Genomic DNA, 17,661 nt, shown 5'->3' on the forward strand with positions numbered 1-17,661 from the left:
TTTCTACCTTTCCTAAAGCAATGATGTGGAGGATTTTTGTTGTTCATTATGTCAAGGAAAATAGATTTATGAAACCTTCCTTGTGCAAAATATTGATTATATAATAACTTCTTAAGTTACATAACCACCTCTCACTCTCCCCCACCACCCCAAAAATACCCAGGGCTGAAAATCAGGCCACTTTCTTTCTTCCTCCATAATGCCCTATTAAATTGAGAACATCCAAATAAAATCATCCTAATGTTATTCATGATTATACAAAAATAAAAACTTCATAAATTGTAGTGGGTATTTACAGAAACATTCAACCAAGCTTTATTGTTTAATGTTTCCATACTACCAAAAATGTAGAAAAAATGATGAAACAAATTTTATTATTCCTAAAACTTCTCTGACCATACCTAGGCAAGTTATACTTACAGAAAACAGCATTCCTGCCATTATTTCAACATCCTCAAATTGACTACTAAAACTTATGTTTTGGCAGAATTACCTGAATTAATTAAAAAGTAAAGGAAAACTAGAAATATTAATATAATTATTTCTTAATATCAGAGTAGACAAGTTTTGTTGTTGTTTTGTTGTTTCAACTGTTTTTGTGCCTGAAGATCTCAAAGGATGGTTTATATTATTAACAGTGTTTCAGAATGCAACTATTGTATGACTTTGAAAGAGAAGTTAGGGTTTCAAGAGCTAGTCTTAATGTCAGTTATGAATCATTACACTGTAATTTCATCTCATAGGTTATAAACTAAAAAAAAGACAGTTATCTTTAGTTCAAATGAAAGACTGAATTTGAAACATTCCTTACTATGCCTTTTTGTTTTGATCCAAAATAATTATGTTAAATAAATGTTCAAATACAATCAGACACCTGCCATTAATAAAGAAAAGCTTCCCGTTCTTGACAAACCTGTTTATACAAGTTAACAGATTCCCTCCAAACTTATTTCCTCGATGAGTAGAACATACAATCCAGTTGAGAAAGGAAGACCCTAGTAGTTGAAAGCAGGTGAAGATATGTGCGTGCGTGTATGGATTCATGTATATATATTTTTGAAAGTGCTACAACAAGATATGACTGATACAAGAGTGAATAAGATAGGACATATACCCTCCCAACAGCTATTTCAATGTGGGACTCAAACACATACATAAGAAGACACATAGGTTATCTAAACCATACTTGAGAGTAAAGGATGCTGAGTGGACTGATCATGAAAGCAATCAATTTGAAGGTTTTCATTTTCAGATGTTAGTATTGTGTTATGTGACCATATTACAGAGGCCAAATTAATTTACAGGGCAGAATGCATTTCTACTTGAAAGCCGTGTGTGTTTGAAAATAATTGCACACAAGGTTATGTTGAATTCATATCTAATGGAAAGATTTATAGTTTTAGAAATTTAGCTTAAAAATTCCCAGTGAGGCAGTATGTGTACATGCATATACAATATTATATGTTTGTGTGTATACACATATAGGCTGTGGTCATTTAAAGTGAATTCCAACATAGATGAATGGCCACTCATATGGTCCCTGCAGTCCTTTGAGTGTACCAAAGAGAGTGCCTTCTGCAAGATTTATGAAACATTCGATTAAAGTTTGGCTCCCAGCGAAGGTGTACAAAGTAGTAGACTGTTAGTGTCATCTTAGGTAAGTTCCTTTTTATTTTTATTTTCACTTGAAGTTTAAAGCTATAGAAACATGCTAGATTAGGACATTTTTGGCCACATTCTCCAATATACATAATGTACATTCATTATTAGTTCAATTCAACAAGTACTAAGCATATATTATATAGAATATTTTCCTAGGCATCGAGGAGTATTCAGAATAAATTTTTAAGCCCTTAAGGAGTCTGTTTTATATGAATAAAAACACAATTGGTTTTATTGTTATATGGATGAGAGTTCCTAATTGCACAAAACAACACAGTTTGCTATTTTAATCAAGAAGGCATTAATTAAAGCATATAAGAAATCTCTAAACTGAACTTCCAGGCACAATTTCTAGGACCATGTTTCTTAGCTTTGTAAGTTTATTTTACACTCCAAGTCCCAGAAACATGCAGCATCTGCTAATACCTGTGCCAGCAAAATCGATGCCCCATGCCCAGAATGTTTCCTCATCTGGATCCCCTCAGAATCTGTCCTGTGCAGGGAGCTCTGGCTGGCCGGCTCTTAAGTCACATGTCTGCCACCTGGTGGTAAACATGCCTGAGAAGTGTTCCTTGAATCCTACTGTGGGAAGATGGCGTTCAGAACGTGGAGACCTAGCAAACATGGAGGGTATATTCAAAAGATTTGGGGCAACCTGAAATGGCAGTCTGCACTACCACCCAGATTTTATCATACCCTTTTTTCATATTAAAATGAAATAGGAGCAATACTGATATGTATCTACCCAACAATACAAATAGACTTCTTAAACAAAAATAAAATCACTCTTTACCAAAAAAGAAGGTTCATAACCTCTAGTTAACTGCATCCAGCTTCATCCAGCTTCATGGGGTTCTTCAGTGTGTACAGTCTTACTCTCATTAAATCACAATCTTATCTTAATATTCTGTAACCTATGGACTACTTTAAATGTTCATCAGAATCAACATAACCAACATAAAATAGAGTAAAAGGGTAAAAATATAACAAGAAAATGGGAAAATAATATACTCTATGTGTATGATACAATAAAAATAGAAAGATCCTATTTTCTCCAACTGGTTACAAAGTCCTATTGGCAAATATAAATTCCAATTCTAAACCTTGATTCCTGGACCTGGGTCTATACCCATATATATCGGGTCTGAAACTGAGAGAAACTGAACCTTACTTCCATCACTAATTCTGAGTGTATACTAATTCCAGGATGATAGCATCCCAACCTATCAATGTGTTACCTCTCAATTTAAATTAAAATAGAGTCTTCCTTGGGTCACTTAACCTTTCTTTAGGATGATCTGCTTCTGAACGATGTGATAACATGGTGAAAACAGGGCTGGGAGCATCAGTCAATCGCATTAGCCCTTTCACTGTAAGATGAGTTTTTTTGGGCAGAAGTAATATTGTGTATGATAACAGGATTTTAAGCAAAAATCTAATAAGATGGTGTTGCTGGTAGAGGCAGAGCCATTAGATAAGGCAAATCCATATCCAGAAAAAGTTTTTATTATAGTAGCAAAAGACAGCTGCCTCCCTGATGGAAGGGATTTGATGTAATCTGCTTGATTCAAGATAAGTAGTTTGTTTCTAGGTATATTGCACCATGTCAGGACTTCAAGGTTGATGGCTACAGCAAGTAAATCGGCTATTCAGCTGGGGTGGTAACCCTATCAACCTTAATGATGAGAGGCCCATTTTGTCTCAATGAATAACTTCTATCCCAGAAACCATGGTCACTATTTTATGCCCATTGAGCAAATGCTGTGGTGGCCAAAGAAATAAGTCAGTACCCAGAGGATGAATCATTTTGTCTACCAGATTATTGAACGCGTTTATACCAGTGGGTACCAAAGATATAGTCCTAGTTTAGAGCTAATAGCCAAAACAGTTTTGTATTCTATTTTCCTTAGGTGTTGCCATGCTACATGGTCACAGGTCCCTTTAGGGAAGATTTTCTGATTATCTATTGCTTTATAATAAACTACCCCCAAATTTAATGGCACAAACAATATTTTACTATACACACAGTTCTATGGGTCAGGGATTCAGAAAGGACACAGTGATGACAGCCCTTCTCTGCTGCATAAGGTTTGGGCTCTCAGCTGGGATGACTTGATGGCTAGTGACTGGTAGATGATTTATTTTTATCAGAAAAAGCAAAAAGCACTGATATATACTGTTTGTTAATTTCTGTGGTGTTAATACTCCCACGGTGGCTGTTTTCAAATTTCCAACATGTCACTAAATGCAGAGTTGGGAAAAGATGCACAGTAGTGAACCATTATATAGTATTTTCTGCTATCAAATACCATTGAAGTAAACAACCCTATAGGCATGAGTAATAGTATAATATAGTAAGATAATTAGGAAGTGATATACTTTGAGCGTTCACTATCTTTTAAAAACATTTTATTAAATCATAAGCTTACATAATGTAAGCTTCAACAATAACTGTGCTTAACTACCAGCTCACAAGATTTCTGAAAATTATCCTCTCTCACAAGATAGTATGGACCAGCTTTAGCATATGATTTTCAGGTGGTGACTCAAATATCTGGAGGCTGAAAGATCTACTTGTGAGATAACTCCTTTGCTCTTGTGTCTAGCACCTGGGCTGGAGTGCCTGAAGGACAGACAGATTTAACTGGGACTTTATATCTGAGATCCTCCATATGACCTCTGTGGCACGGTGGTCTCAGAGTAGTGAGTTTTTGTGTGGTGGCTCTGGGACCTAAGAACAAGTACTCCAGTGAACTAGATGGAAACTGCATTGCCTCTTAGGACCTAGACTCAAAAGTCACAAATTGTCACTGTCACCATACAACACAGGTTGATCAAAAGAGTCACAGGCCCAACCAGATTCAAGAGGGGGGAACATAGGCTATGTTTTGCCAGGCACCTACTTAATGATTGAGTCATACATAGTTGTCAAGGCAAATAAGATGACACTTATCAGTGAAGCAGGGCGACCCATTGGAATTTGGTGGATAAAGTAAATCAGATTCATCTGAAACTTTCTAAATTTCCTTTCTCTAATTCTTGGTGGTACCTTTTTATTTTCATAGTAGTGCCAACATTTCCAAATAAGACACCTGGCAAGGCTCTGGATTCATCATACATTGTAGTTCAATGACCTCTCCTAGATCAGGCTCTTTATCTTTTTTCCGTTATGTCTTGGGACCTCAATAAGAGGCTGTTATGAGCAGCCATAGCAACTGTTGAGTTCTCTGAGCCTTGACCTAAAATTTAAAACCTTATGCTTGTCATTTTCTTTCTTTAAACTCTTCAATGCAATTCAAAGCACCCAGCTCACCTCATTGTCCTTATATTCTTCCTGCCCTTCAAAATGGTCTTTTGTACATATGACTCAGTCCATCAAAGCCTTACTGTCAGAGACAGCCCATTTCAGGATAACTCAGGTGGTCACTTCAGCAGCTATCCATGAACCACGGGAGACAATGCCCCTTTTTTGACGTTAATCTACTTATTACTTTGTCAAATCTGTCTGGGTCAGATATCCCATATTCCCATTTGTCTGAAGAGTTGTTACTTATAGCCATAGCTGTTAAAAACTACTGTTTTAATCAGGGTTCATTTATTCATTCAACCAAAAATTTATAAGGATCTACTATGCCAATCTTCTAGGCACTGAGAGATACAGCAATGGACAAAATAGGAAAAAAGTAAATAAAAACACTTCATTTCCTCATGGGCCTTACATTATGCTTTGGGAAACAGACTTAAACAAGATAAGTGTATAAAGTAAATAGTGAATTAGATATAGACAAATGCCAAGGGGGAAAAACAAACTGGAAAGGAGATATTTCGTACAGAGGGTGACTAGGGAAAGCCTTGTTGAAAGGTGAGATTTGACAAAAACCACGAAAGAGACAGTGGAATGAGATGGGCATGCATATGTCTGAAAGAGAGTGTTTTAGGCAGAAAAAAACAGCAAGCACAAAGGCCCTGATGTAATAGCATGGATGTCTGATAATGTTAAAACAACAAAACAAAACAACGCTACAAGGAAACCAAATCAGCTAGACTGGAGTGAGCAAGAATAGGAGATGAGTTCAGAGAATTGAGATCCCTTTGGTACTTTTAAGGACTTTGGCTTTTACTTGAGCCAGATGAGAAGACCGTGAGGATTTGAGCAGAGGTATGAATGACCTGGCTTCCATTTTAACTTAAATAGTGTTTTGAGAATAACCTGATGGAAGGATGAAAGCAGGAGGACCAGTTAAGAAGCTACTATAATAATTTGTGGGAGATAATGGGTATTGGGCCCAGGTGGCAAGTGGGTGCAGTGGCAAGTGGTTAGATTCTGGAAGTTGTAGGAACATGGAAAAGATTGATTTTAAAGACTGAACTATAAATTTTAAGATGGGTAAGAGAAAGTGAAGGCAAGAGTATGGTGAGAAGTAGTAATAAATTCCTACGATAAATAGATTGAAGGTGCAAGTATTTTTAGAGTTTGAGCATTTAAATAACTGAACTAAACTAATGATTTGTGAGTTGTATAATAAAAACTGAAATTAGTCGCATTTATTGATAACAGTAGAATCTATCATGAAACCATAATTGTGAGTTACTGAAATAGGGGGGAAATTGAGACCATTGGAGTACACAAAGTCTAGAAATTTAGATGCCAATATACTGGAGAAATCAGCATATTTAACTCATATATTTAAATGAGTTTTAACTCATATATTTAAATGAGTTATCACTCACATATTTAAATGAGTTATCACTCATATATTTAAATGAGTTATCACTCATATATTTAAATGAGTTATAAAAATCACCAAGAATTACAACCGGGGTAACACTGGAAAAATGACAATAATCTAGTTTCTAAGACATTCAAGGAACAATGACCAGGGTATGGCAGATGACTGTTACAATGAAAGGTAGCAGTCAGTATGACCTGATGTACTGTCATAGCATTCTTACTTGCATATAACAGAATTCACTCTCTAGCTAGTTTAAGTAGACGACAGTGATTTTTAACAGTAATTAAGAAATTCTTACCCAAAACAATCTGTAGCCTAACCTTTCAGGAAAAAATTTTAGAACTTCACTGCAAAGCTGGTAAACAGATTTTTTCTCCTTTTCTGTGCAAAATCATGATTCCACCTCCCATTGAGCAAACTAGATACCTTCACCAACTTATTTATATGGCTTATAACTTATTTATACCACTCATTTCTTGCATGTGTGTAATTAATAGAACCTCTGTGGCACCAAACACTGAGAATTGTAGTTTTTTGCACTCTATGTTGAGAAGGTGGGATTAACATTGTGAGAAATTTGCCAAATGTAAAGAGTGTGATTGAAAGATTTAGATAATCTCCAATAACAGATGTTCTTTATAGCTTCAATATAATACTCATACTGTGTTTCTTGCCTAGAGGGTACAGATTATATCTTATACAATTTTGTATCCTACCTACTCCCATGCAATATTAGAAGCTCAAATAGTTATTAAATTACTGTATAGATGAAGACATCTCTAATTTACAGAGAAACCAGTTTTCTTGTATTATGTCTTGTTTCTTTGTAAGTATATCATCTACCTAAAACATACATACATATATATATATATATAAAAACTGTGTTAATTAGCTTAAGCTTTTAGGAAATAATGCCAATTAACCATGGCTGCAGATTTAGCTTTGATATAGGCCAGAATGTACACTGGGAAATTTACCTAATTTATCATTTTTTTCTATTCATTCAATAAATATTTTTACATATGCATAAATGCCAGGAACTGAGCCAATACTCAAATACAGAAAAGATCAAGACAGACATGGTGCCTATCCTCATGGAACTTATATTTCAATGAGGAAATAGAATGAAATTTAGTAAAACTATTTTTAAGAAATTACACACATTATATGAAGAAATGAAGCAAGAGAATGAAATAGAGAGTTATGAAGACTTGGAAGAGAGAGACCTACAAATGCTTTACCTAGAGTAGTGGGCAAATGCTTTATTGAGAGGGTGATATTTAAACTGAGACTTAAAGGTGAGAAAGAGCTGACCAACTAAGGAGCCAAAGGACAGTATTTCAGGCAGAGGGTACAGCATGTGCAAAGGCTTGGAAGACTGAGGAACTGAAAGTAGGCTGGCATGGTTAGAGCAGAGTTTGCCAGAGAAAGACTAACAGCAGATAAAGTTGGAGAAATAGGCAAATCTCTATAACCTATGTGAAACAGCTTGGATTTAACCAATGCACACATGTATCTATAGAAATCAAGAGAGTAGAATACCATGAATATAATCAGAGATTGGTAAATAAAAGAAAAGCTCTTTGAAAATATTAATTGTATCATCTTCATATTGAAGAACTTTTAATATTACTTTGATGCTTACATATGACTCTGGCCGACTGATCTATATACCTTTAAGATCTCAGATATGTCTGGGGTTTTTTCTGTTAATAACAGGCAAAATTTTCTGACACATTGAACCATAATTAGTGACAGTGAATATAGCAAAATTAACCCATAAAGAACTAAGAAATGTGATACTAATATGTGACACTGAAATTAACAGTAGCATTGTTAAAAACAAAAATTTTCTTTACAGTATAAGCTTTAGGAAAAATCTTGAAAGAAAATAGTTTTTCTTTACTTCTTTCCACCTCAGTATCTTATATCTGCTTTTTACTTTATTGTTTCAGTAACTCCTGCTTATTTTGCCTAGACATCATTTGTTAGCCTATGCTTTTCACTAGCCTTCTGAAAATCTCTCCTCCTTACTAGTCATATATTATTCTTCACTAGTAAAATTTTAATAACTGATAACAGTTTTTTATTTTCTTTTCATATATCTTTGCTTTTAGTTGCAGAACTGACTTATAAAATAAAATGAAGGTGAAACTCCAATTCACAGAACATTTAAAAGCAAAATTTATCTGGGAAGAGTTAGAGCATAGAGTCTGGAACCAGAATGAAACATTGTTCACTGGACTTTCCCCTAGTCTCTATCATGGTACCAGACACTGACTGGTGAATGTAGGTTCCAGAGTAGACAGTTTAAAAATTATGTCCTTTAACCTCTTTTCTCAAAATGACTATTGCTGGTCTCAGTTACTATATTCCAGTTGGCTGCATATATTTTTCTATTATGTAATCTAAGAATTTAATTGTGAATAAAATCATTAGTGTTACCACTATAATTGCTATAACAACCTATGATTATAACTATAATCACATTTAAAGCAACATGGTGATTATACTCATTTCCTTCAATTTAAAAAATTTAAATGATCAGATATAAGTGAAATTAATTTTGACTTTCAGTTCTATTCTCTAACAAAATCATCATGCTTTGTTCAATGTTCTTCAGTCATTATCCTATTGGAACATATTATGGTGTGTTCTAGTTCTCCTCAATTTAAACTGAAATTATTAAATCTTCTAAAAGAATGCATATAATTCACATTATATTTTAAATTCAGTAAATTGTTACTTGATAGAAATGCAATTTACTTTTAATATACTTTATGAACCCTGGTTTATGAACTCAGATTTGTGCTTCATTGATGCTATCTGTAGTATAATCTGAGGTTATCATTAGATACTATATAAATCTGAAATCTAAAATGGAAATCATCTGTATGTATTAGTGACTTGTATCCATAAGATAATTACATTTTCTGTTAAACCCAATAGCTGTTACTGGAGCATTTGGAGTGCCTTGTGTCACGACATGAAAGGTCACTAAGAATGACGGTGGTGAAGCGACAAGCCCAGTCCCCCTCGGGAGTGTCCAGCGAAGTTGAGGTTCTCAAGGCGCTGAAATCTTTATTTGAGCACCACAAGGCCTTGGATGAAAAGGTATAGTATTGTGAAAGGATTGTTACAATTTTATGTCAATTATACTTCAATAAAGCTGAATTTTTTTTTTTTTAAAACTACTGGAAAAAAAGGTATAGTATTGACAAAAGATTTCAGGCTTAACTGTGCTTTTGTCATCAGCATCAAGCTCCTTGTCTTCATCCATGACTCTTACTGGCTGCTGAAGTCAGTCAGTTCAGAGGAACACGTCTGAACTACAGGAAAAATCACTAAAAAAAAAAAAACGCACCCTGACTATTACATGTATACTGGTATTATTCATTATTCATTCATTATTCATTATTCATCATTCATTATATTATTCATAACCATTTTCTTTTTTTAATACATCTGAATCTATGGTTTATCAAGACTTCTATTACGGCACATGAGAGTCCTAGTCCAGATGGCCATTTGAAATTTAATATTGTCATTTAACCTTTCTGTTTCTCCCTCTCTCTCTCTCATTCTCTCCCCACCCCACAGTCTCTATCCTCCCTACCCCCTCTGAAGTGCGTGGCTATAGATGCCAACATAGGAGACTATTAACTGACAATAAAACATATCTTGAAGTGTAAATTGGAAATACTTTAACCTTTAGAGATTCATATTAGAATCATACAATTTTATTTTGGGGGTTTCTAATATCTTATTTCTGAACACACATTTTTAAGAGTTTCTGCGGGTAACAGCATAAGGTATTAGTAGAAAAATCTGCTTTAGGTCTTTTTTAAAGTAACTGTAAGTTTCTCAGCTGTTACTCAAATAAGCTCTATGGACATTAATAAGCCAATATGATGATAATATTCTTTGGATATTAGTAAGGCTTATGACATCATTTCAATTCTGTAAAATTTCAAAGAATGAATTTTTTTAAATTAATGAGGCTTTAGGATTTTGTACAGTGGGAATTGGGGCACTTCATTGTAAAGTATCTGACAAGTTCTGAGCATTAAAATCCAAACTAAGGATTATTACTCAGTTATATATAGGTTTTGAGCATACAGACACTTTTTGCTCTATTTAATATTTATATACATATATATTTTTATCATCAGTCATTCAGATGTTCTTAGAGCAGGGGATTTATGTGGAGTGTGTGCATAGCATATCTATAATTCTGTCTTCTAGATTATTAAGAAGAAATTGTATCTTATTTTTAATTTTAGTATGAGAGGCAACTAGTTTATGAATAATTTTGAGTAAAACAGAAATGGATATTATATAAAAATCCCTGATGAATATAATATCAACTAATATCAAATGTCAAATAATAATTTAATATATTTAATGTTTACTTTCATATTATATTTCATTTCTTATTACAAAACTGCATTATTAAGAATTTGCAAGACTTTACATTTATAGAATATCTATTATGTGTCAGACTCCTTGGCATATATTTAGCACACAAAGATAAATAAGACATTTTCTTTACAAATGTGGAGTTCATAGTTCTGGAGTTCACATGTCAATAAGAGGGAGTGGTAAGAAGAGATATATATGATGTGATATGGAGTCACAGGAAAAGTTGTGACTAATTTTTCCTGAAGAAGTGATGAGAAAGTCAAGAATGTCTTCACAGAGGGGGTGAAATTTGGTCTGGGTATTAGACTGTGTAAGGATTTTTTAAGCAGACAAGTAAACATACTGTAAGCAATATGATCAATATGTGAACTAACCCAGAGCTTTGAAAAGAACATGGCCTGCTCAGAGAAAACTTAACAGTTTTGAGTGACTTGAATGAGGGACTTGAGAATGAGTGATTTGAGATGTTCCCTAGATGTGCTCCCACATCACTTAGGTGAGGGATGCTTTTATGAAAAAATGAATAGAAGGCAATAAACAGCATTTAGGACAAATAACGTAATGAGTGTGAGTACATTTAAGAAGAAAATGGTTGTAGTACAATTTAGGATCTAAAAGTAATTTAGTATATAGATGTTCAGTGAACTTAGCATGACTAAATGAAGTATTTCATACTGTGACCCTAGGAATTGTAATAGGGTTTAGTAACTCACCAAATGTGCCCTGGACATTGGTGAGTTCGGGGCAACAGAACTGATTATCGACTAAGTAATACCTAACAGCCTGAAGGAAAAATATTATGATCTTGGGCTTTGGAGTTAGACAGACTTGGACAAGTACCTTAATTTCTCTTAGTCTGTTTTCTCTTCTTTTGAATGAAGAGAATAATAATACCTACCTAATAGCATTGTCTGACATGCAAAGCTCCTAGCCAGTACTTAGCATATGGCAAATGCTCAGTAAATGTTAATGAATGTTATTGTTAATGATAAATTTCAGCATTTGACAAAAATTTCAAACTAAGTGAAGATATTGGTATCACAGTTGATTCACATGCTTATTTAAATTAACATTCATTTAGTTCTTAAGGGGTTAATATGTGCCTAAGCACCTTCATAAACAGTTCCCCTAAGAATAGCTCACAGCTTCTTGTGTAGATCAGGAGAGGTAAGGAGACAGACATATGAACAAGTAATTACAATATTCTATTTTAAGTGCTATGGATATTATGTTAAAACATATGTGGAGGGCTTCCCTGGTGGCGCAGTGGTTGAGAGTCCGCCTGCCAATGCAGGGGACGCGGGTTCGTGCCCCGTTCCGGGAGGATCCCATATGCTGCGGAGTGGCTGGGCCCGTGAGCGATGGCCGCTGGGCCTGCGCGTCCGGAGCCTGTGCTCCGCAATGGGAGAGGCCACAACAGTGAGAGGTCCGCGTACCGCAAGAAAAAAAAAAAAAACATATATATATATAAAAAACATATGTGGAATATCAGAAGAAGATGCAATTAATCATATCGAGGGCAAGAAACTACCAACTTTACCACAGAAGGTTTAGAACACAGGAAGAGATAAATAAAATACAAAAGATTGAGCATAGCTGTGGACAGTTACAATGACTGGCAGTCTTCATTATTGATGTCCTTATTTACATATCCACTGAGTTGTAGGGTAGAATTTACACAATTATCTAAGACCAGCAGTGATTTTGACATAAGTCTCCAACATGTTTATCAATTCTGTGGGCTGGAGGAAATGAGAAGTATACATGTGTTTTTCAATCACTCAGATATCACTGAGTATTTTTTAAAAAGATATACTGGGTATGCATGGGAAATGTAACCAAAACACATGTTACATATACTCCACATATATTCCTGTGATCTAATATCACAGTGCCCAAACTGGATTTAAATGTCTGGTCTAAGATTCCCTCACGATGCTTTCTGTTGCAGGATTGATAATTCCAAAATAAACCCCTGCCATACCTTAATTTAAATTTGAAATGTATGCTTTTCCACCCAAGTCCTTCTTTATCCTGCAACATACTCGTCATTCTTAGGGACTTATTTTAATCCTCAGGGATAACATTTCTCTTGAAACATCTTTTTTTGAGGAAAATTTTTTTCTCTTTATTTTTTCATACCACTATGAAGAAAATAAGTGTAACAGATGAAATTAGAAATCAAAAATTCTAGATGTACATAAATATATTTAGGAGGTTATACTATAGCTCTATAAATAAGCAATCAATATATCTTAAAGACTATGTGGACAATAGATTAATTGAATGTAATTAAATAGCAAAAAACTAGAAAAAGTAAAGTATATAGCCAAGACCAGCAACTGTGTACTTATATTTAGGAAAAAATTAAAACTATAGTTTTTTCTTGTCTAGATAACTTCAAAAGAACACCAAATTCAACAAGAAAAATAAGGATATTATGGCATTCTGCTAGTGCTGTGCTCAGAGCAGTGCAAAAAGCTGCAAGCCTTGTCAGAAATACTATTTTTTCTTATTACCAGTGGAGTTCCAGTTATATAGACAAGATAAAACGTTAGATTCCTTTATACTCTAGAAAGGTTACTCCTTTGGATCCTCCCTTTGTTTTTTCTTTACCAAGTTTAGCAGAGATTAGTGCAAGAGGAAGCAAATATGTTTCATTCATTTGAGTCTTACCCAAGAAATAAATACAGAGAGAATACTTCATTCTCATATAAATGTGAATAAAGCATTCATATCATAAATGTATTAATATTTGTAACATCAATTTTTACATTTATAACATGAATTCAAAATATATTCAGCAATTGTTTTTATTTTCTTGTGAAGAGAGTTTTAGGTTCATTACTTTGTATATAATATAATTTCAAGTTGCAAATGCTGTTATAAATGTATTGAGGGGTGATTTTTCATATTGTTTGAAAAGCTTGATAATTTTTACTGCTCGAAGGCTCAATATAATAAGAATATACATGCTTAACTTGTGGTAAATTTGAAACAGTTTGGAACAGTTTCTGTGATTTTCAGTTTAACAAAGAAAGGAAGACATTTAACCCGCAGTATAGCCTGGTTTCAACTGCTCCTTATGTGGCTTGCATGACTCTTTTAGGAACATCCCAATGCATCAGTATGTCTTTAAATATAGTGCCTTAACCTCTTTATTGCAGTCTAAATGTGATCTGATTATGTTGCATACGTTGAGATTAATTTATATTTAGACTGTTTCATATTGCTGTTCTCATCAACTAGGATTCTTAGATTTTTATCAGAATACCCATATTTTATACCTGCTATTTTAGGAAGTGGACATAAAACTTTACAATCATCCCTATTAAATAACAAGGACATCTACTAAGATATTTGTTGATATCTGTATTCCACATATCAGCAGTCCTCCTCATTTTCATGCCTTTGGGATGTTTGCTTTGTTTGCATCTATCCAAGCACTCATGAAAAAAGTATTTCCCAAGTCAAATCATTAAAGATTTCCTTCTAAGAAGCTCTTGTTCAGTTATGAATCAGCATTAGTTTTATGCATTTTTATGAACAATTGGATATTTGTCTAACAGCACTGGTACCTGGCAGCCCATCTGGCATACTTAAATATCATGAAGGATCCTCTGTGATTATCTTTGATATGAAATGTCCATTTATATATGTATTACTAATTTTCAGAGAATTTGAACCTAAGTAAAATTAATATTAAAATTCCAGTCAGGCATTAATTCTTTCTTATTCAAGATGTATTTCAGGAGTTAAGTGCACCCAGTCACCTGAATATATTTCAGTCATCATTATACATTACTAAAATAATTGAGATTTTTAAAAATTTCTAATTAGATTCTAGATTCATAGGATATCACTTGTTTTTTGTTTGTTTGCTAACTAGAAAATAATTTTGTAACTTCAACTTTAAAATTACTATGTATCTAGGTTTTTAGATATTTTGTGTATTTAACTTATATTCCCAGTTAAATCTTGCTAAAAAAAGAAAAAGACCATTAATTAAAATATACCATTAATAAATTACTAAAATGAATGTTCATTTAAATAATTTATTTCTATAATTAAAATGCACACTGTTATATTCCCATGGTAAATCAATGTTAATTCATAAATAATCTAAAACTCACCATGAATTCCATATTGAATTGAAGCTATAAACTTTGGTGTTTTTTTTTAAGGAAAATTAAATTGCTGTAGTCATTTATTTTAGTTTAACCAAATTTCTTTCTCTGAACTTTTCTACTTTTGACAAATTTAATATGGAGCATATCTATAGATCTGAACATATAATAACTAAAACAATCTTAGAAGTTCTAAGAAAGCAAGGATCAAAGAAACACTTCTCTGAGTTTCATTTGTGTATGAAACATTTGGAAATCATTACTTTCAAACTAAATGTGCAGTCTTTGGTTCTATAAAATATAATGGTTTAACCTTTGGTATCTGAAAAGTATTTAGGAATTCCAGAGTAGATATATACTTTCCAATCCCTCAATAACAATGTAGACCTCAAACTAATACAAAATTAATTTCATGAGCAATGGACAACATTTTTCAGCTTCTAAGAATCCTTTGCTTTTAGACAAATTATTTTGTACTAAATGTCAAAGGAAAACACAGTTATTATTTTAAAGAAGTAGAAAGTTTTTTGCCTATATCTTATGCTTAATCATTGACTGTTTTTCAGATGAATTCATAATAAACTTTTGAACTTTGCCTCCACTTACTATGAATCAGAATTCAGAACAAGAGGGGTTGCTCTTCAACCCCATTGTAAACTCTGTCACGAAACACTAGAAGGACTTGCTTACAAGAAAATCCCTTAATACAGTCATACTATGAGGTGACAATGTAGTCATAGTATTCCTGAGCACTTAAGGCTATATATACTTTAATACTTTTTCAAATGTGACTGTCTCTGATAATGTTAATGGATTCAGCACAGTTTAATATGTATGGGATGTACATTACTGCACATATTTTGGTTTTTCTTCTAGGTAAGGGAGCGACTGAGGGTTTCTTTAGAAAGAGTCTCTGCACTGGAAGAAGAACTAGCTGCTGCTAATCAGGAGGTAACATACCAAACTTTCTCCTCTTTTGAGGTGCAATATCGCTAACCTTATATCCCTTGTGTTTCACGTCACTTTTATTAAAACTGTCACAAAAAATAAATTACATTTGGTATATGCCACTGAACAAGACCTGTTAAAACTAGTTGCCAGAGTCATGCTTTCTGATTTCTGGTGATTCAGATCTGTCACTAAGAGATGAAAGGAGAATTATCATGAGCTAGTGATATGAGAGCTAGTGAGGTGGGGATTTAGAAAGACTGCAGTCAGAACGCCGGGCCTTTTGAGAAGTAAAACACAGCTCCAAAACTGGAAAACATGTCAAATATCTGTTAAATTTAGAAAATGTTACAACTGAAGCATTGTTCCCATGTTTAGTGGCATCATTGAATCCACTCTTTTGCTCTCATTCATAACTCTAAGAAAGTATTTTATAATCATCCATGGGATTTAAAGAGTTGTTTTTTCCTTAGAATATTTTACTTCTTTGGTTATTTGTCTACAAATGAACTTGGGTCATTAGATAAGATATAGATAGGTGAATAGGTGATAGATAAATAGATCTCAAATTAAATGTATATAGGGCACTAAAATAGCCCCATCTCTCTCTCTCTGTCTCTCTGCCTCTGTCTCTCTCTCCCTCTCTCAGATAATTTACAAGGCTACCTTTTTCAGGAGTTTATTCCAGGAATGCAAATGGAGGTATTATTGTTACTAAAACTATTTAGTAATAACTTCCTACTTTTAAATAATTAAGGAAGTGGGAGGCCAGTGTCATTAATTATAAGTCTTACCAAGAGATTCTTAACAAAGTAATATTTACATTTACATTTCACACATAAACAAATACACATTTTCAACCATGCTAAAAATCTTGTTGTTACAAACTCCCTAGTTTTTTAAAATAAGCTAGGCCAATTAAATGAGCTTCTATAGGCTTTTGTTTGTCCTAGGTTCAACAATTTAAACTTCAGCAATGAATTTCCCATTCTCACAGATGGTTTTGGAGTTATCACCCTTTAACACTTTTCTTTATATAATCTCTCCCATGAAGACTTCACCCATTTCTCATCCATCCAAGGTTTCAATGATGACTCTGGTGAAAAAGAAACCGAATCTATAGCTCAAAGTCCATGCTCTTTTCTGAGCTCCACAAAAGATTGTAAACATTGGTTTGGCATCTCCACAGGACTTCGCTTTGCTAATGTTTGTATAAATTGTTCTCTGACACACGTGTTCAGCAGGGGTTAATCAAGGATTAAAAACCAGCTTAGGGTTTGATAATGAAGACATGCACTAAAGGGACTGTAACCACTTATAGGGACCAATTTTTCTAGTTTACACAAAGGCACCATATGTGCTAATGGGCCTGGATCTCCACTTAATTTTTCCTTGTGTCCCCTTAGGTTCTCTATGGTACATTAATGCAGTGAAATAATCAGTCTTCTTAAAAAGAATATGAGATAACTATATGTTCTGTTCTGAAAAGATCCAAAATGTTCTACTATACACAAAGGAAGAAGCTGCAGAGAATGCTCCCAATTTTGCACAATTACAAGTAATAATAATACATTATTATAGGACTAGGAAAAATAAATTTTGGATATAAATACCAAACTGTTATTATTAGTTGTCTTTGGTATTTGCAAATATGTACTATATATTTCTGTAGTGTTTGATTTTTTAATAAATTTTCATTATGCTTATAAAGAAATGAAATAATAAAGATATTTTAGAGTCAGATGCCATTTTCCATATTAGATTATTCT

At 33.6% G+C, this 17,661-nt stretch overlaps 1 protein-coding gene across 2 annotated transcripts in view; it reads left to right on the plus strand.

Moving 5' to 3' along the window:
* PPFIA2 (PTPRF interacting protein alpha 2) overlaps positions 1–17,661 on the plus strand; it is a 474,519-nt gene that overhangs the window by 281,738 nt on the left and 175,120 nt on the right. For both annotated transcript variants that reach the window (XM_033866289.2, XM_033866290.2), the window contains exons 5-6: positions 9,345–9,509; positions 15,821–15,895. In XM_033866289.2, coding sequence (XP_033722180.1) covers positions 9,345–9,509; positions 15,821–15,895 — 240 coding nt within the window. The remainder of the gene's footprint in view (positions 1–9,344; positions 9,510–15,820; positions 15,896–17,661) is intronic.

The sequence above is a fragment of the Tursiops truncatus genome, chromosome 11 (genome assembly GCF_011762595.2).
Source record: "Tursiops truncatus isolate mTurTru1 chromosome 11, mTurTru1.mat.Y, whole genome shotgun sequence".
Lineage (NCBI taxonomy): Eukaryota > Metazoa > Chordata > Mammalia > Artiodactyla > Delphinidae > Tursiops > Tursiops truncatus.